Source organism: Aricia agestis, chromosome 18 (genome assembly GCF_905147365.1).
Source record: "Aricia agestis chromosome 18, ilAriAges1.1, whole genome shotgun sequence".
Classification (NCBI taxonomy): domain Eukaryota; kingdom Metazoa; phylum Arthropoda; class Insecta; order Lepidoptera; family Lycaenidae; genus Aricia; species Aricia agestis.
The window spans coordinates 7,300,918-7,318,046 of NC_056423.1; the positions used below are offsets into that span (position 1 = coordinate 7,300,918).

Sequence of the window (17,129 nt, forward strand, 5' to 3'; positions counted from 1 at the left end):
ATGGCGTATATTTTGGGCTAGCCGATAAAACAGAAATCAATTAATCCTACATAAGGAGTTACCACTTGACTTATTTCATCGACGAGACCCGAAAATATCGATTTGTTGCTAGACTGGTCACTCGACCGATAGGCTTATGTTTTTGGATCGACTGGATGATTTTGATTGGTTAACATTGTTAGTAAAAATATAATATTAAAAAGTTTTTATCTTTTTAAATTCAAAACTATAAAGCGCAACATACTATTACTACTTCATTATTAGTATAATAATAATAGCTCCCACACCGGTTTCGGCGACAGTGGCCGGTTTCATTGAAACCAGGCCAGCTACGCAGGAGTAATTTTATAGTGCCCAAGTGTGTGCGCAGTACACAAGAGCACTGTCTATTCCTTTACTCTCATATCCCAGTGGGACGGACGACCGACACGACTGGCGAGAGATCAGGCGCAGGACCGACTTTTTACATGCCCATCCGACGCATGGATCATCTTACTTGTCAGACAATCAGGTGATCAGCCTGCATTGTCCTAACCAAACTTGGAAATAACACGTTTCCAACGCGGGAATCGAACCCACGACCTCCGAGTCAAGAGCCGCGCTCTATTCCACTAGACCACGGAGGCGTTAAATATTATTAGTATAATATTATATTATCGAAAAAATATCCAATACATAAAACTAAAAATCGCTCTCTGTTCTTTTCTTTGTGTGTTACAAAACAAATATTGTATTTTACACAGAATTTTGCTGACACTAATAGAACCTTTCAAACAATATGACATTATGTAGTTGGAGAAATTGAGGCTTTTCTTTTATTTTTTCGTAACAACGTATTACGTTTTTGATTGGTATGTAATTTTCTCTCCCACGTCCGCCCCTGTCACACGCCTCAAAACACAAAATAATCGAATCCACAATAAGAAAATGTGACTGTATCTATGTCTTTTTCAATTAGATCTTTTTACCCTTTATTGGAATACAAATTCTGGTGTCGTAGGGCGTAAAAAGAAGGCGAAAAGGGTCCAAAATAATCACTAGTCAATTGTAACTCGTAACACATTTAGTATTCGAACAGATGAGATAAAAGTTTTGTTCTGTTGTATCGGAATAGAAGGAAATAAAACTGTTTTGAAAGCATCGTGGGAGAGCCATGCTTCGGCACGAATGGGCCAGCTCGACCGGAGAAATACCACGTTCTCACAGAAAACCGGCGTGAAACAGCGCTTGCGCTGTGTTTCGCCGAGTGAGTGAGTTTACCGGAGGCCCAATCCCCTACCCCTTCCCTTTCCTACCCTCCCCTATTTCCTTCCCTTCCCATCCCTACCCTCCCCTATTACCCTATTCCCTCTTAAAAGGCCGGCAACGCACCTGCAGCTCTTCTGATGCTGCGAGTGTCCATGGGCGACGGAAGTTGCTTTCCATCAGGTGACCCGTTTGCTCGTTTGCCCCCTTATTTCATTTAAAAAAATCAGTAATGGCTTATCACAAATTTAGTAAGGCTCAATTCATTAAAACTTTGTAAAAAAGTTTTAAAATCACTCAAATTATGAAAACAAACACGGGTGAAAAATACTACTTATTTAAGACAATATAAAAGACAAGTTTTTTTCTCTACTCCACTATTTGAGGCACAATTAGACGTAGTATGTCGTCCCTGCTTAATAGGTTTGAGGATCCAGAAAATCCTCTGTTAGGTCCTACGCTATGGGGCCTCCAGACTTGGGGAATGTGGCAACCAAAACCTGGTTTAGCCAAAAACTTGTACAATCTTCTACATTTTCTGATTATATTCTTCATAATCAGCCAATATGTGGAGCTATGGATCATAAGAGAGAACCTCGAAATGGCGCTCAGAAATCTCTCGATAACCATGCTCAGTTCTGTTTGCGTCATCAAAGCTGGTACTTTCGTATTTTGGCAGAAAAACTGGAGGGACATCGTGGATTTTGTAAGGCATTTTGAATCCTATCAACGGCGAAAAAAGGATGATATTACTCAGAATTTCTTAGATGACTACAAACGATACTCCAGAAAAGTCACCGTTTGCTATTGGAGCCTAGTCGCAGCTACAGTTTTTACGGTGGTTTTGACACCGTTAGCCAGTTTCATGTCGTCCGCAGAATATAGGATGCAAATACGTAACGGTACTAAGCCTTATCCAGAAATTCTGAGCTCCTGGACGCCGTTCGATAGAACTCGAGGCATCGGGTATATTTTGTCACTGGTGATGCATGCACTCATATGCGTGTACGGTGGTGGTATTGTCGCGAATTACGACACCAACGTAGTTGTTCTGATGTCGTTTTTCACTGGCCAGCTTGGTCTACTACGGGCTAAATGTGAGCGGTTGTTTGAGAATATTAACTCGTACAGCGATGCAGTGAAGAATGTTCGAGAGTGTCACAAGCACCATGATCTTTTGGTCAGGTAATTGAAAGTATTATTTTATATGTATATAAAATTCTCGTGTCACAATGTTAGTCACCGTACTCCTCTGAAACGGCTTTACTCATTTTAGCCAAATTTTGTATGCATATTCAGTGGGTCTGAGAATCGGCTACTGGGTACTTTTTATATTGATAAGTGCATTTGTTGAATAAATAATAGTAAATTATTACAACTCGAGACTGACGGCGACCATTGTTTGTGCGACGGGATAGCGATGGACGTTGCCATGGTGACATACATATTTAGTCACTTCAATAAAATAATACGAGCGAAATACTTTATATGGCAAAGAAACGTTTGCCGGGACAGCTAGTAGGTGTATAAGAAATACAAGTGTTTCGTATTGAAACTGGATTTAGTTAATTTGATCCTATTTTGAGGATACTGAATAAAATGCAATTTAGATAAACTTTTGTATATTCGTTTTGTAACAAAGGAACAGCATTACAGTGCAAAAAAGAATGGACGATACTAGAATATATCGACTACCGCCTACCAATTAATAAAAATAAAAATAATAAAACGCCTATAGAAATTACATAGCAACAACATGATTTGATGAAACAAAAAAAACCTAAATTAACATTAAAAGATTTAGGCGCTGCAACATCCTGGCCCCCGTTGAAAGCTCCTTCTTTCAACCGTTGGTGTCTTCATCTTGCTCATTCCTTCAACCGTTGGTGTCTTCATCTTGCAATGGACAAAGGCGAACTAGAGGCCTTCTTACAATACCCCGTGTAGTGGCGATATCTGCAACTCGCGATATTCCGTCGACACCCGGGAATAAGCGTGTGACTCTGCCCAGCCTCCAACCTAAGGGAGGTACGAAATCTTCATGTATCAATACAAGATCACCAACTTTCAAGCTGCCATGATTTTCCTTCCATTTTCGGCGCTGCTGCATTTCGGATATATACTCCTTTTGCCATCTTGTCCAAAAATGTTGGCGAAGTTTTTCTACTCTGGCATATCGCTGAAGATGACTTTCATTGCAGTCAGTCAGATTTGGGGTCGGCATGGATGTCAACTGTCTTCCAATTAAGAAGTGCCCTGGGGAAAGGAAAAGAAGGTCATTGGGTGAGGAGGACAAGGGACATAGCGGACGACTGTTTAGAATCGCCTCCACTTGCACAAACAAAGTATACAATTCTTCAAAAGTTAAATGACTATTTCCTAGTATTCTAACTATGTGATGCTTGGCAGATTTAACGCCAGCTTCCCATATTCCACCAAAGTGAGGAGCATAGCACGGTGAGAAAATGAATTTAATACCGTCCTGAGATGCAGAATCAGAAATAGAATCGGAATTTTGTTTTAGAAATATACTTAACTCTTTAGCAGCAGCAACGAAATTGCGGCCATTATCACAAAATATCTCTGCTGGCCTTCCGCGTCGCGCTACGAATCTTCGTAACGTCATCATAAAGGCATTTTTGGACAAATCACTAACGATTTCTAAATGAATACATTTAAATCTCATGCACACAAAAATACACATATAACATTTAATCAATTTTGCGCCACGTCCTTTGCGATTTAGAACATAAAAAGGTCCAGCAAAATCCAGTCCTACGGAAATGAAAGGATAGTCAGGATTGAGTCGCTCTGGGGGCAGATTCCCCATTTTTGGTTGCAGCGTTTTACCTTGCGCACGTCGACACCGAACACATCGACGCACTACCTGACGAGCCAATCGACGGCCATTGATTGGCCACACCGACTGCCGTACTGACGCTAAAAGCAACTGTGGCCCAGCATGAAAATTCTGCAAATGCTGATATTCAAATATTAATTTGGTCAAGTAATGAGACGCGTCAAGCACTATAGGGTGCTTGTTTTCGAAAGTATATTGCGAGGACTCTATTCTGCCTCCCACTCTAATTAAGTTATTTTGATCAATAAATGGAGATAAACACAGCAACTTAGAATTATGTTTCAATGGACTATTCATTTTTAATAATTTAAATTCAGTAAAAAATAATTCCTTTTGAGCAATACAGCATAAGCCATTAAACGAGTCATTTAATTCATCTACAGATAAACTGCCTATTCTCCTTTGAGAAGGATTTTTTAAATTGTAAATAAAGCGCTTTACATAAGCGAATGTTCGTTGTATTTTAGTTAATTTAGAATACCGATCGAAATTAATTATTGGCTCGGATACAGCCAATGGAACAGATTTAATTTCGATTATATTTTCGTATGGTACTTGAGGCATAGTGGGCCATCCAAACTCTTCACATTTTAGAAAGTTTGGACCAGACCACCATATTTCAAGATCGCGAATTTGGGCTGAATTGACAGATCTAGAGATTTTATCAGCTGGATTCATATCTGTAGGCACATATCGCCATGAAGCAGGATCCGTCAACTCTAATAATTCTCCTACACGATTTGCAACAAACGTTTTGAGTTTCATTATGTCTCCACGAAGCCAACTAAGCACAACGGTGGAGTCACACCAAAATACAGTTCGAGAGGGTTTGTATCTAATAGAATCAGTCACACTTTTAGCAAGCCTAGCACCAAGGAGAGCCGCGCAAAGCTCCAAACGAGGAATAGTAACGGGTTTTAAAGGGCATACCTTCGATTTAGCGCACAAGAGTTTTACTGTTACATCCCCGTTAGTATTAATACTACGCATAAATATACAGGCTCCATATGCACGTTGAGAGGCGTCACTAAAGACATGCATTTCGATGGATTTCACATTATCAGAAGTAAGAACTTTTCTAGGCACTTGAAGGGTTGAAAGGGCAGTTAAATTATTAGAAAACTCTAACCAAGACTCCTTTATCTCTTTGGGTACAGGTTCGTCCCAATCAAGTTTCAATTGCCACAACTTTTGCAAAATTAATTTAGGTTGAATAGTGCATGGACTCAGTAAGCCCAGCGGATCAAAAATAGTAAATGAATTGGACATAATAAGTCTTTTAGTAATACATGCATTTTGAGATGGTAATTTAAAAGGAAAATGAAGATAATCATTTAAAGGATTCCATCCTAATCCTAATGTACTCGTAGATTCACTTAAATACAATGACTCAGAGCAACCTGAAATTTTATTTAATAATTTCGGTGCATTTGTTTTAAATTTTCTTAAATTAAAACAGCCAGATTTTAGAGTATCTTTAACGCGATTTAAAATAAGCTCTAATTGTTGTTCGTTATCACTTCCAGTAATTAGGTCATCCACGTAAAAATCATGCTGTATTATTGTTTTAATTAATTGATCATCACATTCCTCCCCCACCTGCCACAAGCACCTTGTGCTTAAGTAACTCGCACTTGCAGTGCCGTAAGTAAGAGTACAAAGCTGCAAGGTTCTCAAAGGCATTGACTCTTCCTCTCTCCACAATATGAGCTGTAAATTTTTATGCATATTATTAGAAATATTTACCTGTCGATAAAATTTATCAATATCTCCTGTTAGTAAATACCGATATTGGCGAGCCCTTATTAGAATGGAGAAAAGTGAATCCTGTACATGTGGTCCCTTATGTAATAAATCATTTAAAGAATAGCCTGAGGAGGTGGGTTCTGAGCCATTAAAAACGACACGTAGCTTCGTGGACTCACTACATTCTTTAAAAACAGCGTGATGACAAAGAAAATAAGAAGGATTAGGCTTATCAATTTTTATTTCAGTTAAGTGTCCTAAGTCTGCATATTCACGAATGAATTCTACATATTTTGTTTTTAGTGTCGGATTTTTTCTAAACCGCTTTTCGAGATTAAAAAATCTATTTCGAGCTAAGTTGTACGAATCTCCCAAACAGTCAGGGGAATCTTTTAGAGGCAATTCAACACAAAATCTACCTGATTCTAGCCGAGACGTGTGAGAGGCAAAGTGCTGTTCACAGAATTGATCATTTTGATTTAGAAATCTTTTTTGTGGTACATCTTCAAGAGACCAAAATTTAGTTAGCATTTCTTCAATACTATTGAAAGAATCTTTAAATATAGTAGCGTGATTACAGTGAACACGATTATGTTTAGTTTTGTCTTTTATATTTAATATAGGACCAGCAATTAGCCAGCCAAATTTTGATAGTCTGAGCTTTGGCTTGTTGGGGCCCAAAGAGCGTTGATCACACTCCAAAACATCCCAGAAAATATCGGCGCCTAACAAAATATCAATTGGCCCAGGTTGACTAAATTTTGGATCAGCAAGTCGTACCGTCTCCGGTATCTGTAATTCGCGTATGTCTATAGGAGATTTTGGCAATTCTCCAGTTAACTCGTCAAGAACGAAACACGACAAAGTAACACTATACGAAGTGTGAATAGACCTTAATTGAGCAACACAGTTTTCCATTACTTTATTTATTAAATTATTACCTATGCCTATAACATTAATAGATTCAATAGGATTAGAATTTAGACCCAGCCTCGTCTGCAATGATTTAGTGATGAACGAAGACTGGCTACCACAGTCTAGAAGAGCACGAACCGTCTCAGATTCATTTGTATACGGATTTTTGACCTCAATTAGCGCAGTTGATAAAACAACTTGACTTATGCCTTGTTTAGAAAAATTTGTGACGGTTTGTGGTTCCTCCGTTTTATGCAGCAGTGAGTTATGCCTCTGTTTACATTCCTTGCAAGGGCCCATTCGGCATTCACTTGAAGGGTGCCCCTGTCTGAGGCAATTCAAACATAATTTGTATTTAGTTACATAAGCCATTCGCTCTTTTACATTTTTTGATTTGAATATTGGGCAATCATATATTTTATGATCGGAGTCACAAATTATACACAAATACGTATTTGAACTATGATTAGTAGTACATGTTTGTGATAATTTCGCCTTTGGAGTAGAAACCGCAAAAGATTTTGTATGGTAGTTACCACGATGTTGTAAGTTGCTGGGCGAAGGTGCCGTCGAGTTATTTTTGTTTGATTTATTTTGAAGTGCATTATCATGCTGTTTACTATTTCGGTTCAATGACTCGAGGACATCTGCCCGTGCAGTTAAGAATTTATTAAAAAATTTTAATGTAGGTACGTCATCTAGACCATTTCTTAGTTCTTCCCACTTCATAAGAGTTTGAGCATCCAATTTTGAAGATAACATAAAAATAATAATAACATCCCATTGACCGGTAGGTTGTCCTAAATTCGATAATGCCCGTAAATTTTTTGTCACGTGATCGACTAAAAAACGTAAAGATTTCTCTGTCTCGCGAGCAATAGGCTGAATATTAAATAACGAGTTTAAGTGGTGATTTATTAGTAATCTTTTGTTATCGTAACGCTCACATAATAAGCCCCACGCAGTAACATAATTATCAGATGATACCTCCAAATTAGAAATTATCCTGGCTGCCTCGCCCTCCAGGTAAGATATTAAATAATGATATTTTTGAATTGCAGAGATACGCTCATTATTATGCACTAATGAAATAAAAGAATCACGAAAATCCAACCACCGAAAGTAGGCTCCATCAAACCTAGCAATTTGTATTTGTGGCAATTTCACTCCGAGCTCCTGTTGTTCATGAACGATATTTTGTGCTACAGATTCTCTCCTACTAATTTCCAGTTTTTGATTGTGCTTATCCAATAAGTCTCGAGAAAGTGCAACCAGACTAATCATATCGGACTCAATACTATCTCTTTCATCGATTTCGGCATCTAAATTTTGAGAATTTAAGATTTCTATCTCAGTCTGTACCTCCTCAAACCTAGAAGACAGTATCTCAAATTTACTCAATTTAAGTGTTAATTTTACAATCTCCAGCGGTGAAAAAGTTTCATCATCTTTATCAACAAAAGATTCTAAGTACCCTTTGAATTTAGTAATTTGCCCTTTTATGGACGCTCGCCTTGCTATAAGCGACTTTAAATCTACAGACATTATGATAAATATTTACTTATCACAACAAAAACCTTTAATGCAAAACAATATTCCTTAATTAATGATTCTGTATCACACGAACAAGAAGTAAGTTAATTAGTTAAATATGAAAAAAATGTTTATGCTCACGCTCCTCATTCTGACGGAATTTACAGTACTTCCGGAAGCCGACGACTTGCAGGCGCATGCACAGCTGATCACGGTGTCAAGGTCGACCGGCGATAAGCCGTACACACGCTGAATGCACTGAATAGATGCACTGCCAGCACACCTGAAACAGTTCGGCCAAACAACTGTTAATATATTCTATTATACATATAAAGGAGTTTGTTTTATACGCTAAACCAATAATAGTAGATACCTAACTCGTTAATTTTAGTTAAGCTATTTTATACACAATATGTTAGGCTTTATTATAAATGATTAGATACTAATTAATAATATCAAATAACAACAAAAACAAGAATTAATCTAAACTTTTACACAAGAATTACCTACTTAATCTAAACTTTTGCACTTTTGTGACAATATTATAATATTCTTGGTTATTTACTACGTTTTTAAACTATTAAGGCTATTTATTTCAATAAACGATGAGTGTGAAAGTGGATATTTAGTTGGATAAATGTATAAATTAAGGATTTTTGTCTTTCTTAGTTTTATAACGTTATGATTAGGGAAATAGGAAGGGCACTTAACTTGCGTAGAATCTTCTCAAAAAGGCTGCTCACAACTCAGTCACCGTGGCTTGGTTGTCTTTCTTGAAAGAAGTCTCGTTATAATCCTGAGTAAGCCTGAATTTCTTCGTTTTGTACTTCCAAATTCCAACCCACGTCTCTTTTGAATTTTCGATTTTGCCGGTTCTTCTTATTTGTAACACGGTCGCCAATTTGTTTCGTATTGAAACTGGATTTAGTTAATTTGATCCTATTTTGAGGATACTGAATAAAATGCAATTTAGATAAACTTTTGTATATTCGTTTTGTAACAAAGGAACAGCATTACAGTGCAAAAAAGAATGGACGATACTAGAATATATCGACTACCGCCTACCAATTAATAAAAATAAAAATAATAAAACGCCTATAGAAATTACATAGCAACAACATGATTTGATGAAACAAAAAAAACCTAAATTAACATTAAAAGATTTAGGCGCTGCAACAACAAGCCTACGCCAGAAGCAAAGTTATTGTTATCAAGTGTATGAGACATCATTATATCATGTGCTGATTACAAGCTGACAAGCTGATAATACAACCTATGCTCATATTTTCTTTGTCACATTCTCGAGCCTTTAAACAGTACGTGTTCCGCTAGGTATATTAACTTTATGGTTCATAGCGTCTTGCGTTGTTTGATCTTTAAAGTGACGCTATAATTGGCAATTAATGGAAAACCGATTTCTCGTTTCTATAAATGCTCATTTAAAATCTATTTACTTTATTTTAGGTATGCCAAGATTTTGGACTCCGTATTATCTCCAGTCTTATTCGTTTACGTCATCATCTGCTCTCTGATGATATGCGCGAGCGCCACACAACTAACTTCAGTGAGTTTGTACTTTACCATTTAGCGTTACGAGTAATGATACACTAGGTTCCAAGTAAGAGGTAAATTAACCATTGTCATGAATTAAAACTAAGAGATAAAACTTCAAGGCATGTGCACGTGTCCCTTGTATAGAGTTCGCTGCGAATGTAGCAGCGCTAAAAGAGTAAGTATTATAGTTTATAGACAAATCTATTATTTACTTACAATGAATATTATACCTGCATACAAGTTACTCTTCTTTTTTCGATCAAAATAAAAGTAAAGGTCACCGAACACACCAAACATGGATTAACATATAGAATGATTTTTATACTACAGTAATATTGTGTCCTCATGCTATATTATATTACTTATCATTAACTTAACGTAACAAGTCTGTCACCTTTTCCTTATTTTATAACAGCAGAGAAGCGAACTTTTCTATAGTACTATATTATTATTATAAGGTTAAGTCATGTTAGCGTTAAATATTAATACTAGCTATTTGACCGAGCTTTGCTCGGTATTCGATAAAACACGAATAAAATGACATTTTCTAAAAATGATTCCTAGCTAGATCGATTTATCGCCCCCGAAATATACAAAATTTCATGAAAATCGTTGGAGCCGATTCCGAGATTTCAATTATATTATGTCATGATGAAACTTAAATAGATCATGACATTAAAGGATCGGACACCGGTGTCGGGACACATTGTATATACAAGAATTGCTCCTTTAAAGATATAAGATAACTTACCTTAATACAATAATAAGCAGTCTATTTAGTATTTAGTCATTAATCATTATATTCCTCTTTTTATTTATTTTATTTAGAAGTCCTTACAAAATAACATTAATTTATCTGATATCGGTCAGTAAATTAACGATAAATAGTAAGGAATGAAAATATGACAATTTCAGGAAGGAACAACAGCTATGCAACAAGTGTGGATTGCTGAGTACCTAGCGGCACTGATTGCACAGCTGTTCCTATACTGCTGGCATAGCAACCAAGTTTACTACATGGTAATTACCTTACTCTTTAGTAAAGTAAGTTATGGTAGTCTGCTGTAGAGAAAAATGAAGACAGGAGCTATGAAATACTTATGGCGGTAATTGCTAACAATCTGGCCCCTGTCTTAGCCCGATTGTTTTGTCTGTGCATTTACTGTTGTTTGGCTTTCATATGACTGTCTCTTTCCCTGTCGATCGGTTTTCGCTTAAGCTGAAATTCTGCATGATAATTATTATGCAAACCGTGCGCAAATTCAATATTATTATAATGTGGAGCTGAAAGGCAAACCACATAGCCCATATCAAGTTTGGGCTAGTTTTATTTGTCTTGATGAGTAAAGTTTTTAGAGTCTGATAATGGAGTTGGCAGGCCATATTATGAACTCCGTTATAAAAAAAAACGACACAACAAGTTGGTATAGGAACTTTTTATTTATTGCCTAAGAACTCGTAGTTAGTATATAGGAACTTTTAGACCATTGGTTGGACCGGTGCAGGTTCGATCCCGGGTGAACGAAAACATCGTGAGGAAACGCGCACATGGTTGGTCCCAGACGTATTGACCAGCTCATTCCTCTGGACTAGGCCGACTGTGTTGTGAGAATGCCGTATGTGCTTGGGCAACCATACGGACATTTATAATCTTGTCCCACTACAGTATTTGAAGAGTGGTTACTTCGCTCGGAAAATACCATATAAATCATCCACAATGGATGCAAAGACCTTGTTTTTTATAGAAACTTAATTTATTGACTAAGATCCTTGTAAGCAAGCAGTATTTAATGCCTTCCAGAGCCTGGTGGTTGACACCGGAGTGTACCAAAGTGGTTGGTGGTCTCAGGAGGTGAGGATGCGGCGCTGCGTACTGCTGCTGGCTGGTCAGCTGAACAGGAACATCATATTCTCCGCAGGACCCTTCACCAAGCTATCTGTACCTACTTTTGTCACTGTAAGTATATTAAGGGTGAAGATAACAATATTTGCAATGAATTGCCATAAAACTTAAAATGTTTTTTTCTGGAATGTCGCCAAGGAATATGCATTGGTTCAATCCAACTGTTCGAAAAGAAATCTCAATGTATGCAAATGCTGTATTTTATTTGAAAAACGGGCGAGTGGCCTACACAAATCTATAGGAATTTCTAACAGGTGATTTGTAACGTACAAACTTCTCCAAAGCAATTTTTGATATTATGTTATTACTTATTAGATATTTTTCTTTTCAACCGGAAATATATTATTCTAAAGTTATAGATTGCTATAACTCTATATATTTCCAGAAATCCTAAAATAGATAAATGATATAATTTGTCTACAGATACTGAAAGGATCATATAGCTACTACACTATATTGAGCAAGAAATAGAGTGGAGAGCGCAAGTTGGTCGCAAGAACAAAGTTGGTCATAAATAGAGAAATAAACAATACAATAAATATAAAATCATATATATTTTGTTTTAATTTTTTTCTAGAAGCAAAGACTGTAGCATTAAGTTATGAATCCACCAAAAACCAACTCTTCACTCAATTAATTTTAAATAAATTAAGAACAATAAATACGGGTGACTTTGAACAAGGTTAGCCAAACAATTATGTAAAAGAAGTAAGAACACAAAATTTGTAATCACTTTACGGTAATGCTATTTATGTAAAAGCTTCTCCAAAATGGCAATACTAATACTACAAAATAAAGTTCGCAGGCCTACAGGCAAAGTTAGAGAGTTTGCACGTATATGTAATTTTATTTGGTTTGTAGAGTAATAGTATTTAAATTATTTCATTCTTCTTTGTGACTTGTGAGTTTTGTGGAGTCATCAGGATCTTTTCGCCTGGAGCCTGATTCGCATGAAAATTGCCAGCATTCTATAATTTCATAATATATGTTTCTATTGTCATTTGGGCAATACGCGAGCGGCCAGAAGCATATTTTTGTCCACATGCAGACCTGCAGATATAACAGAAAAAGCTTTATTACTTAAGTGAGCTGCTGTGTCCAAATATAGAAACTTGGAGTCCAATTACATGATGTTGCAGTTATGACATACTTCACTTAGTCTTATACTGTGTGTCTCAAGACGTAGTCTGTCCAACGCGTCCAAAATGGGTCCACAGAATATCAGGGACTGTGACAGTCATGAACCTGAGTGGATTCCACTTCAATAGTTTGGGCATTACATCACCAACCAATTTGTATCTTGCATCAACATTCAAATTTAGGTATCCCTTCTTCTTTGAATCTCGATAATGATACTGCTACTGCTGGACCTGATATATGTAACTTATTTGCCAAAAGTTTCTCCAACGCTTACAGTGACACTTCAACCCCTACTCATGTTGCCTCCCACAACCAAATACCTTGTATTACTTCAAACTCTCTGACGTCGTTTAATATTTCATACTCTAATATTCTTAAAGAACTGAAAGGTCTTGATGTTAATAAAGGTGCAGGTAGCGATGGTATTCCGCCTATTTTCATCAAATCTTGTGCAAAAAATCTTTCCCTTCCTCTACTTCATATCTTTAACGCTTCTTTATGCAGTGGTCTCTTTCCTAATGTATGGAAGCAAGCTCTCGTAATACCTGTACACAAATCTGGTGACAGACATGACATAAAAAACTGCAGGCCAATTTCTATACTACCCACAATTGGAATGATTTTTGAAAAACTTATTTATCCTACCCTACTTTGGCATGTAAAGTCCTTCATTTCGGTAAACCAGCATGGTTTTGTTAATACTAGATCCACGACCACGAACATGATCGCTTTTATTGACGAACTTATGGAATCTGTAGATGGCCAAAACTACGTAGACGTAATTTATACAGATTTTGGTAAGGTCTTTGACAAAGTTTCACATCTTAGTCTCTTGCACAAGTTGGAATCGTTTGGACTTGCTAGTATGATGTTGTCGTGGATCAAGTCATATTTAACTGGTAGAATTTCTTTCGTAGTTGTTAAAGGTTTTACGTATTTACCCTTTCCCGCATTATCAGGGGTTCCTCAAGGCTCCAGGTTAGGTCCCTTACTATTTAATGTTTTCATGAATGATATAGCTCCATGTTTTATTTACTCTGATTTTTCGTTATACGCAGATGACCTTAAAATAATAAAATTAATTAATAAACAACAGGACTGTTTGGAACTTCAAAGCGATTTAAATAGATTAGCAGTTTGGTGCCAAAAAATCAAATGCTTCTAAACGTTAATAAATGCTTTCACATGCGATTCTCGCGTAAGCACAATAATTCTGCAGTCTCATATCAAATCAACAACAATCAACTAAAGCAAGTTCGAGAGATCAGAGATCTCGGAATTATACTAGATTCCAAATTACAATTTAATAAACACATTGACCACATCGTTTGTCATAGCTTAAAAATGTTAGGTTTTATTAAACGAAACTGCACATCCTTCAAAAATCCGCTTACTACTATAGTACTTTATAATGCCTTGGTACGGAGCAAGCTTGAATACTGCAGTCCGGCTTGGAACCCACACTATGTCATCTACTCAAACCGTCTCGAGAGGGTCCAAAAACGTTTCGTGTTATATCTCACCCACAAACATGGTTTAGTCAAAAAACTTCCTCATTACACCAATAGGTTAAAATATTTTCATCTAACTTCACTCTTAGACCGCCGTAAATACTTAGAACTAATTTTTCTACACAAACTTCTGATTGGTGCTACGGACAATACTAGATTGCTGAGCAAAATAGCTATAAATATTCCTACAAGACTACCCCGAAAAAATAAATACAAACCTTTACACGTAAAGCTTGCCAGAACAAACCTGGGTCACTATGCACCACTCAGAAGATTGTGTAGAGCTTACAATGCTATATCCAACTATCCCGACATCTGTATATTCTCTGATAAGCTTAATTATTTTAAGAGAAATCTTAAACACTATTTTAATAAATATCCCTCGGTCAAGTAAATTTGAAACCACTATAATGATTATATAATTAACTACTTGGTGTACTGTCACAGTTGCAATTTTAATTTTTGTGATATTAGTATTAGTTTCATTTCAAGGTTTTATTTGTTTAAAAAACAAGATATATTTTTTGTTACACACATATTTTTATCATTATCATTTATCGCCATATTCACTACATCTCATCTCGTCTAATTTTTGTCGCATACGCACGCTGTACTTCACCTGTCATTAGAACTCATTTTATCTGTAAACAAATTTTATGTACAAAAAGTGTCACAAATGCTGTTCTATTGGTGAGTCTATAAAAATATTTTTTTTTTTAATTTATTTATAGTATACCTAAATTATTGTTTTTTCGCGGTCAATAATTGTTTGTCGGTGATTCTGTATGAACTAACCCTAAATAGGGTAACTATTCTACAAAGAAAACAGAAATTCTAAATTATTTTTCGTTAAGTAATATCTTTATGTCTAGACAAAACAGTTACAAAGATACTGTGGGTAAACATTAAGATTTATTCACAAAACTTTGCATAATCTTCCAAATGCAAATTTTAAATAAAGTTGCAAGCTTTATATTTAAACTTAGAACTTCACAGGAAGGTATTTTAATTCTTTACATAAACATAAAATTAGGCGTCTGGTACTGGGAGATACAAGACTTTTATATTCATATTTTATCTTTTTATAAAATTACAAATAGACTCAAAATTTATACTATTGCAATTTTTTTATTAAAAAAAAAGTGTAAATTAAATATTAAGTCTATGATTAAACCTAACGAAGAACGAACGACGAAAGATTTGTTGTGTCCAATTATTATTATTATTTTGGGTCTTTGTTGTAATGGCGGTAATAGAAAAACATCATTATTATTTTGTCGTAGCACTAATAAAATCCAATGAATGGACTATCAAATAAATAGATGGGCAGATGACGGATTCATAATTTTGTCGGGCTATGTCATCCGACGCATGAAACCTAATATTAATAACTTGATGTAACCTAACCCAAAAGCATAGTATCTGCCTTATGCAAAGTCCTTTCAACATTATACCTCTCAGACCCAAACACTTACTTTTTTACAAAATTAAAATTTAAAATATTTTATCCGTGAAACCACAAAGCCAGTAATATAATTTAAATTTAGTACATTTGCGTCGCTACTCATACCCGAGTCGTTGAACTCACTAAGAGGATTAAAAACTTGTTTGTTAAGCCCTTAATAAAGTCACGCTCATTTGCCTTTAAATAATAAACAGCTTTTTGCAATGATATACTATGTTACTAACGTAACTAGATTAGAAGTTTACGGTAGCAACGCGTTGCCACTTCGAAGATGCCTGCAGGCATATCTCACATACATAATGACATAACGAATATATGACTTGACATTGTCTTTTGAACAAAAAAGTGGTTACGCATTTCTGAGAATCTTTTGTAAGACATTGCTACTCTAGTATTTTAGAAACTCATTGGCTTTTTGTAAAATAAAACCGTACAGGATTCAAATTATTAAGTCTTGTGTAGTAGTCGTATGAACTGTCTACATGCAGCCAAAGTCATTAGGTTCTATATTATTATATTTGATGAATAAAATATTTAATCTTTATTTTTGTCCTAAATTCAGGAATTTCTGAATACTGAATTCAAATTTACAACCTGGATGCTTTTAGGACCCTGCTCTAGGATCTAAGATATTTAATTAAGACCTTAGGTCCTGAATTTAGGATTCTTTATTCAGTATCTTATTGTTAATGAATCCGTAATCAACATCAATTATTTTTTAGATTTGCTCGAAATATAACTAGTAATGATTTTACATACTGAATTTGTCGGTAAGTAAACCAATTAATGGAAATAATAATAGTTACTTACTAGTTAAAAAAAACTTTCTGCCTTGTTTTATTAAATATTAATGAAAGGAAATCGCTTGAAAATTGTTTAGTAAAATACAAGTTGCTGTTGCAAATTGGAGTTGACGATAATTGGAAAAAAGAACCGTTAATGTTAGACGTGGAAATTTACTTAACAAACTTGTAATGAGTCTTAATTAAGTTAACCAAAATAGATGTGAGAGGTAAAATATTAATTAATACCCCTCATTTGTAAGATTTATTTAATTATTTTTTTTGAGCTGAGCAAAATTAAGCTAGATATACAGTAAGTATCAAGAAGTTGACGATCGATTTTTTCCCAACAGTTTTTAGTTACTTCTAGTTACTTCTAGTTTACTTCTAGTTTTATAATATTATATTATATTAACACAAACTTCGAGCTCACTTTTTATTTAATTTATTTTCTTAGAATTATGATTTTTCTATG

At 35.5% G+C, this 17,129-nt stretch overlaps 2 protein-coding genes across 2 annotated transcripts; one reads left to right on the forward strand and one right to left on the reverse strand.

The window, feature by feature from the left end:
- The first annotated feature begins 1,648 nt into the window (after positions 1 to 1,648).
- LOC121736199 (odorant receptor Or2-like) lies at positions 1,649 to 12,227 on the forward strand. Its single transcript, XM_042127288.1, has 5 exons — positions 1,649 to 2,430; positions 9,764 to 9,863; positions 10,769 to 10,873; positions 11,655 to 11,810; positions 12,180 to 12,227. The coding sequence occupies exons 1-5, from the start codon at positions 1,649 to 1,651 to the stop codon at positions 12,225 to 12,227; spliced, it is 1,191 nt and encodes a 396-aa protein (XP_041983222.1).
- LOC121735983 lies at positions 3,048 to 4,608 on the reverse strand. The gene is made up of 2 exons (XM_042126990.1): positions 3,117 to 4,608; positions 3,048 to 3,080 (listed from the first exon to the last, which is right to left on the reverse strand). Exon 1 carries the CDS (start codon positions 4,400 to 4,402, stop codon positions 3,122 to 3,124), a length of 1,281 nt encoding a protein of 426 aa, XP_041982924.1. The 5' UTR covers positions 4,403 to 4,608; the 3' UTR covers positions 3,048 to 3,080; positions 3,117 to 3,121.
- Positions 12,228 to 17,129: the final 4,902 nt, after the last annotated feature.

Coding starts and splice junctions, on each gene's coding strand:
- LOC121736199 (XM_042127288.1), top strand. CDS start 1,649: ATGTCGTCCCTGCTTAATAGGTTTGAGGATCCAGAAAATCCTCTGTTA. Junction 2,431..9,763: donor CACCATGATCTTTTGGTCAG/GTAATTGAAAGT, acceptor ACTTTATTTTAG/GTATGCCAAGATTTTGGACT. Junction 10,874..11,654: donor GCAACCAAGTTTACTACATG/GTAATTACCTTA, acceptor AATGCCTTCCAG/AGCCTGGTGGTTGACACCGG.
- LOC121735983 (XM_042126990.1), bottom strand. CDS start 4,402: ATGAATAGTCCATTGAAACATAATTCTAAGTTGCTGTGTTTATCTCCA.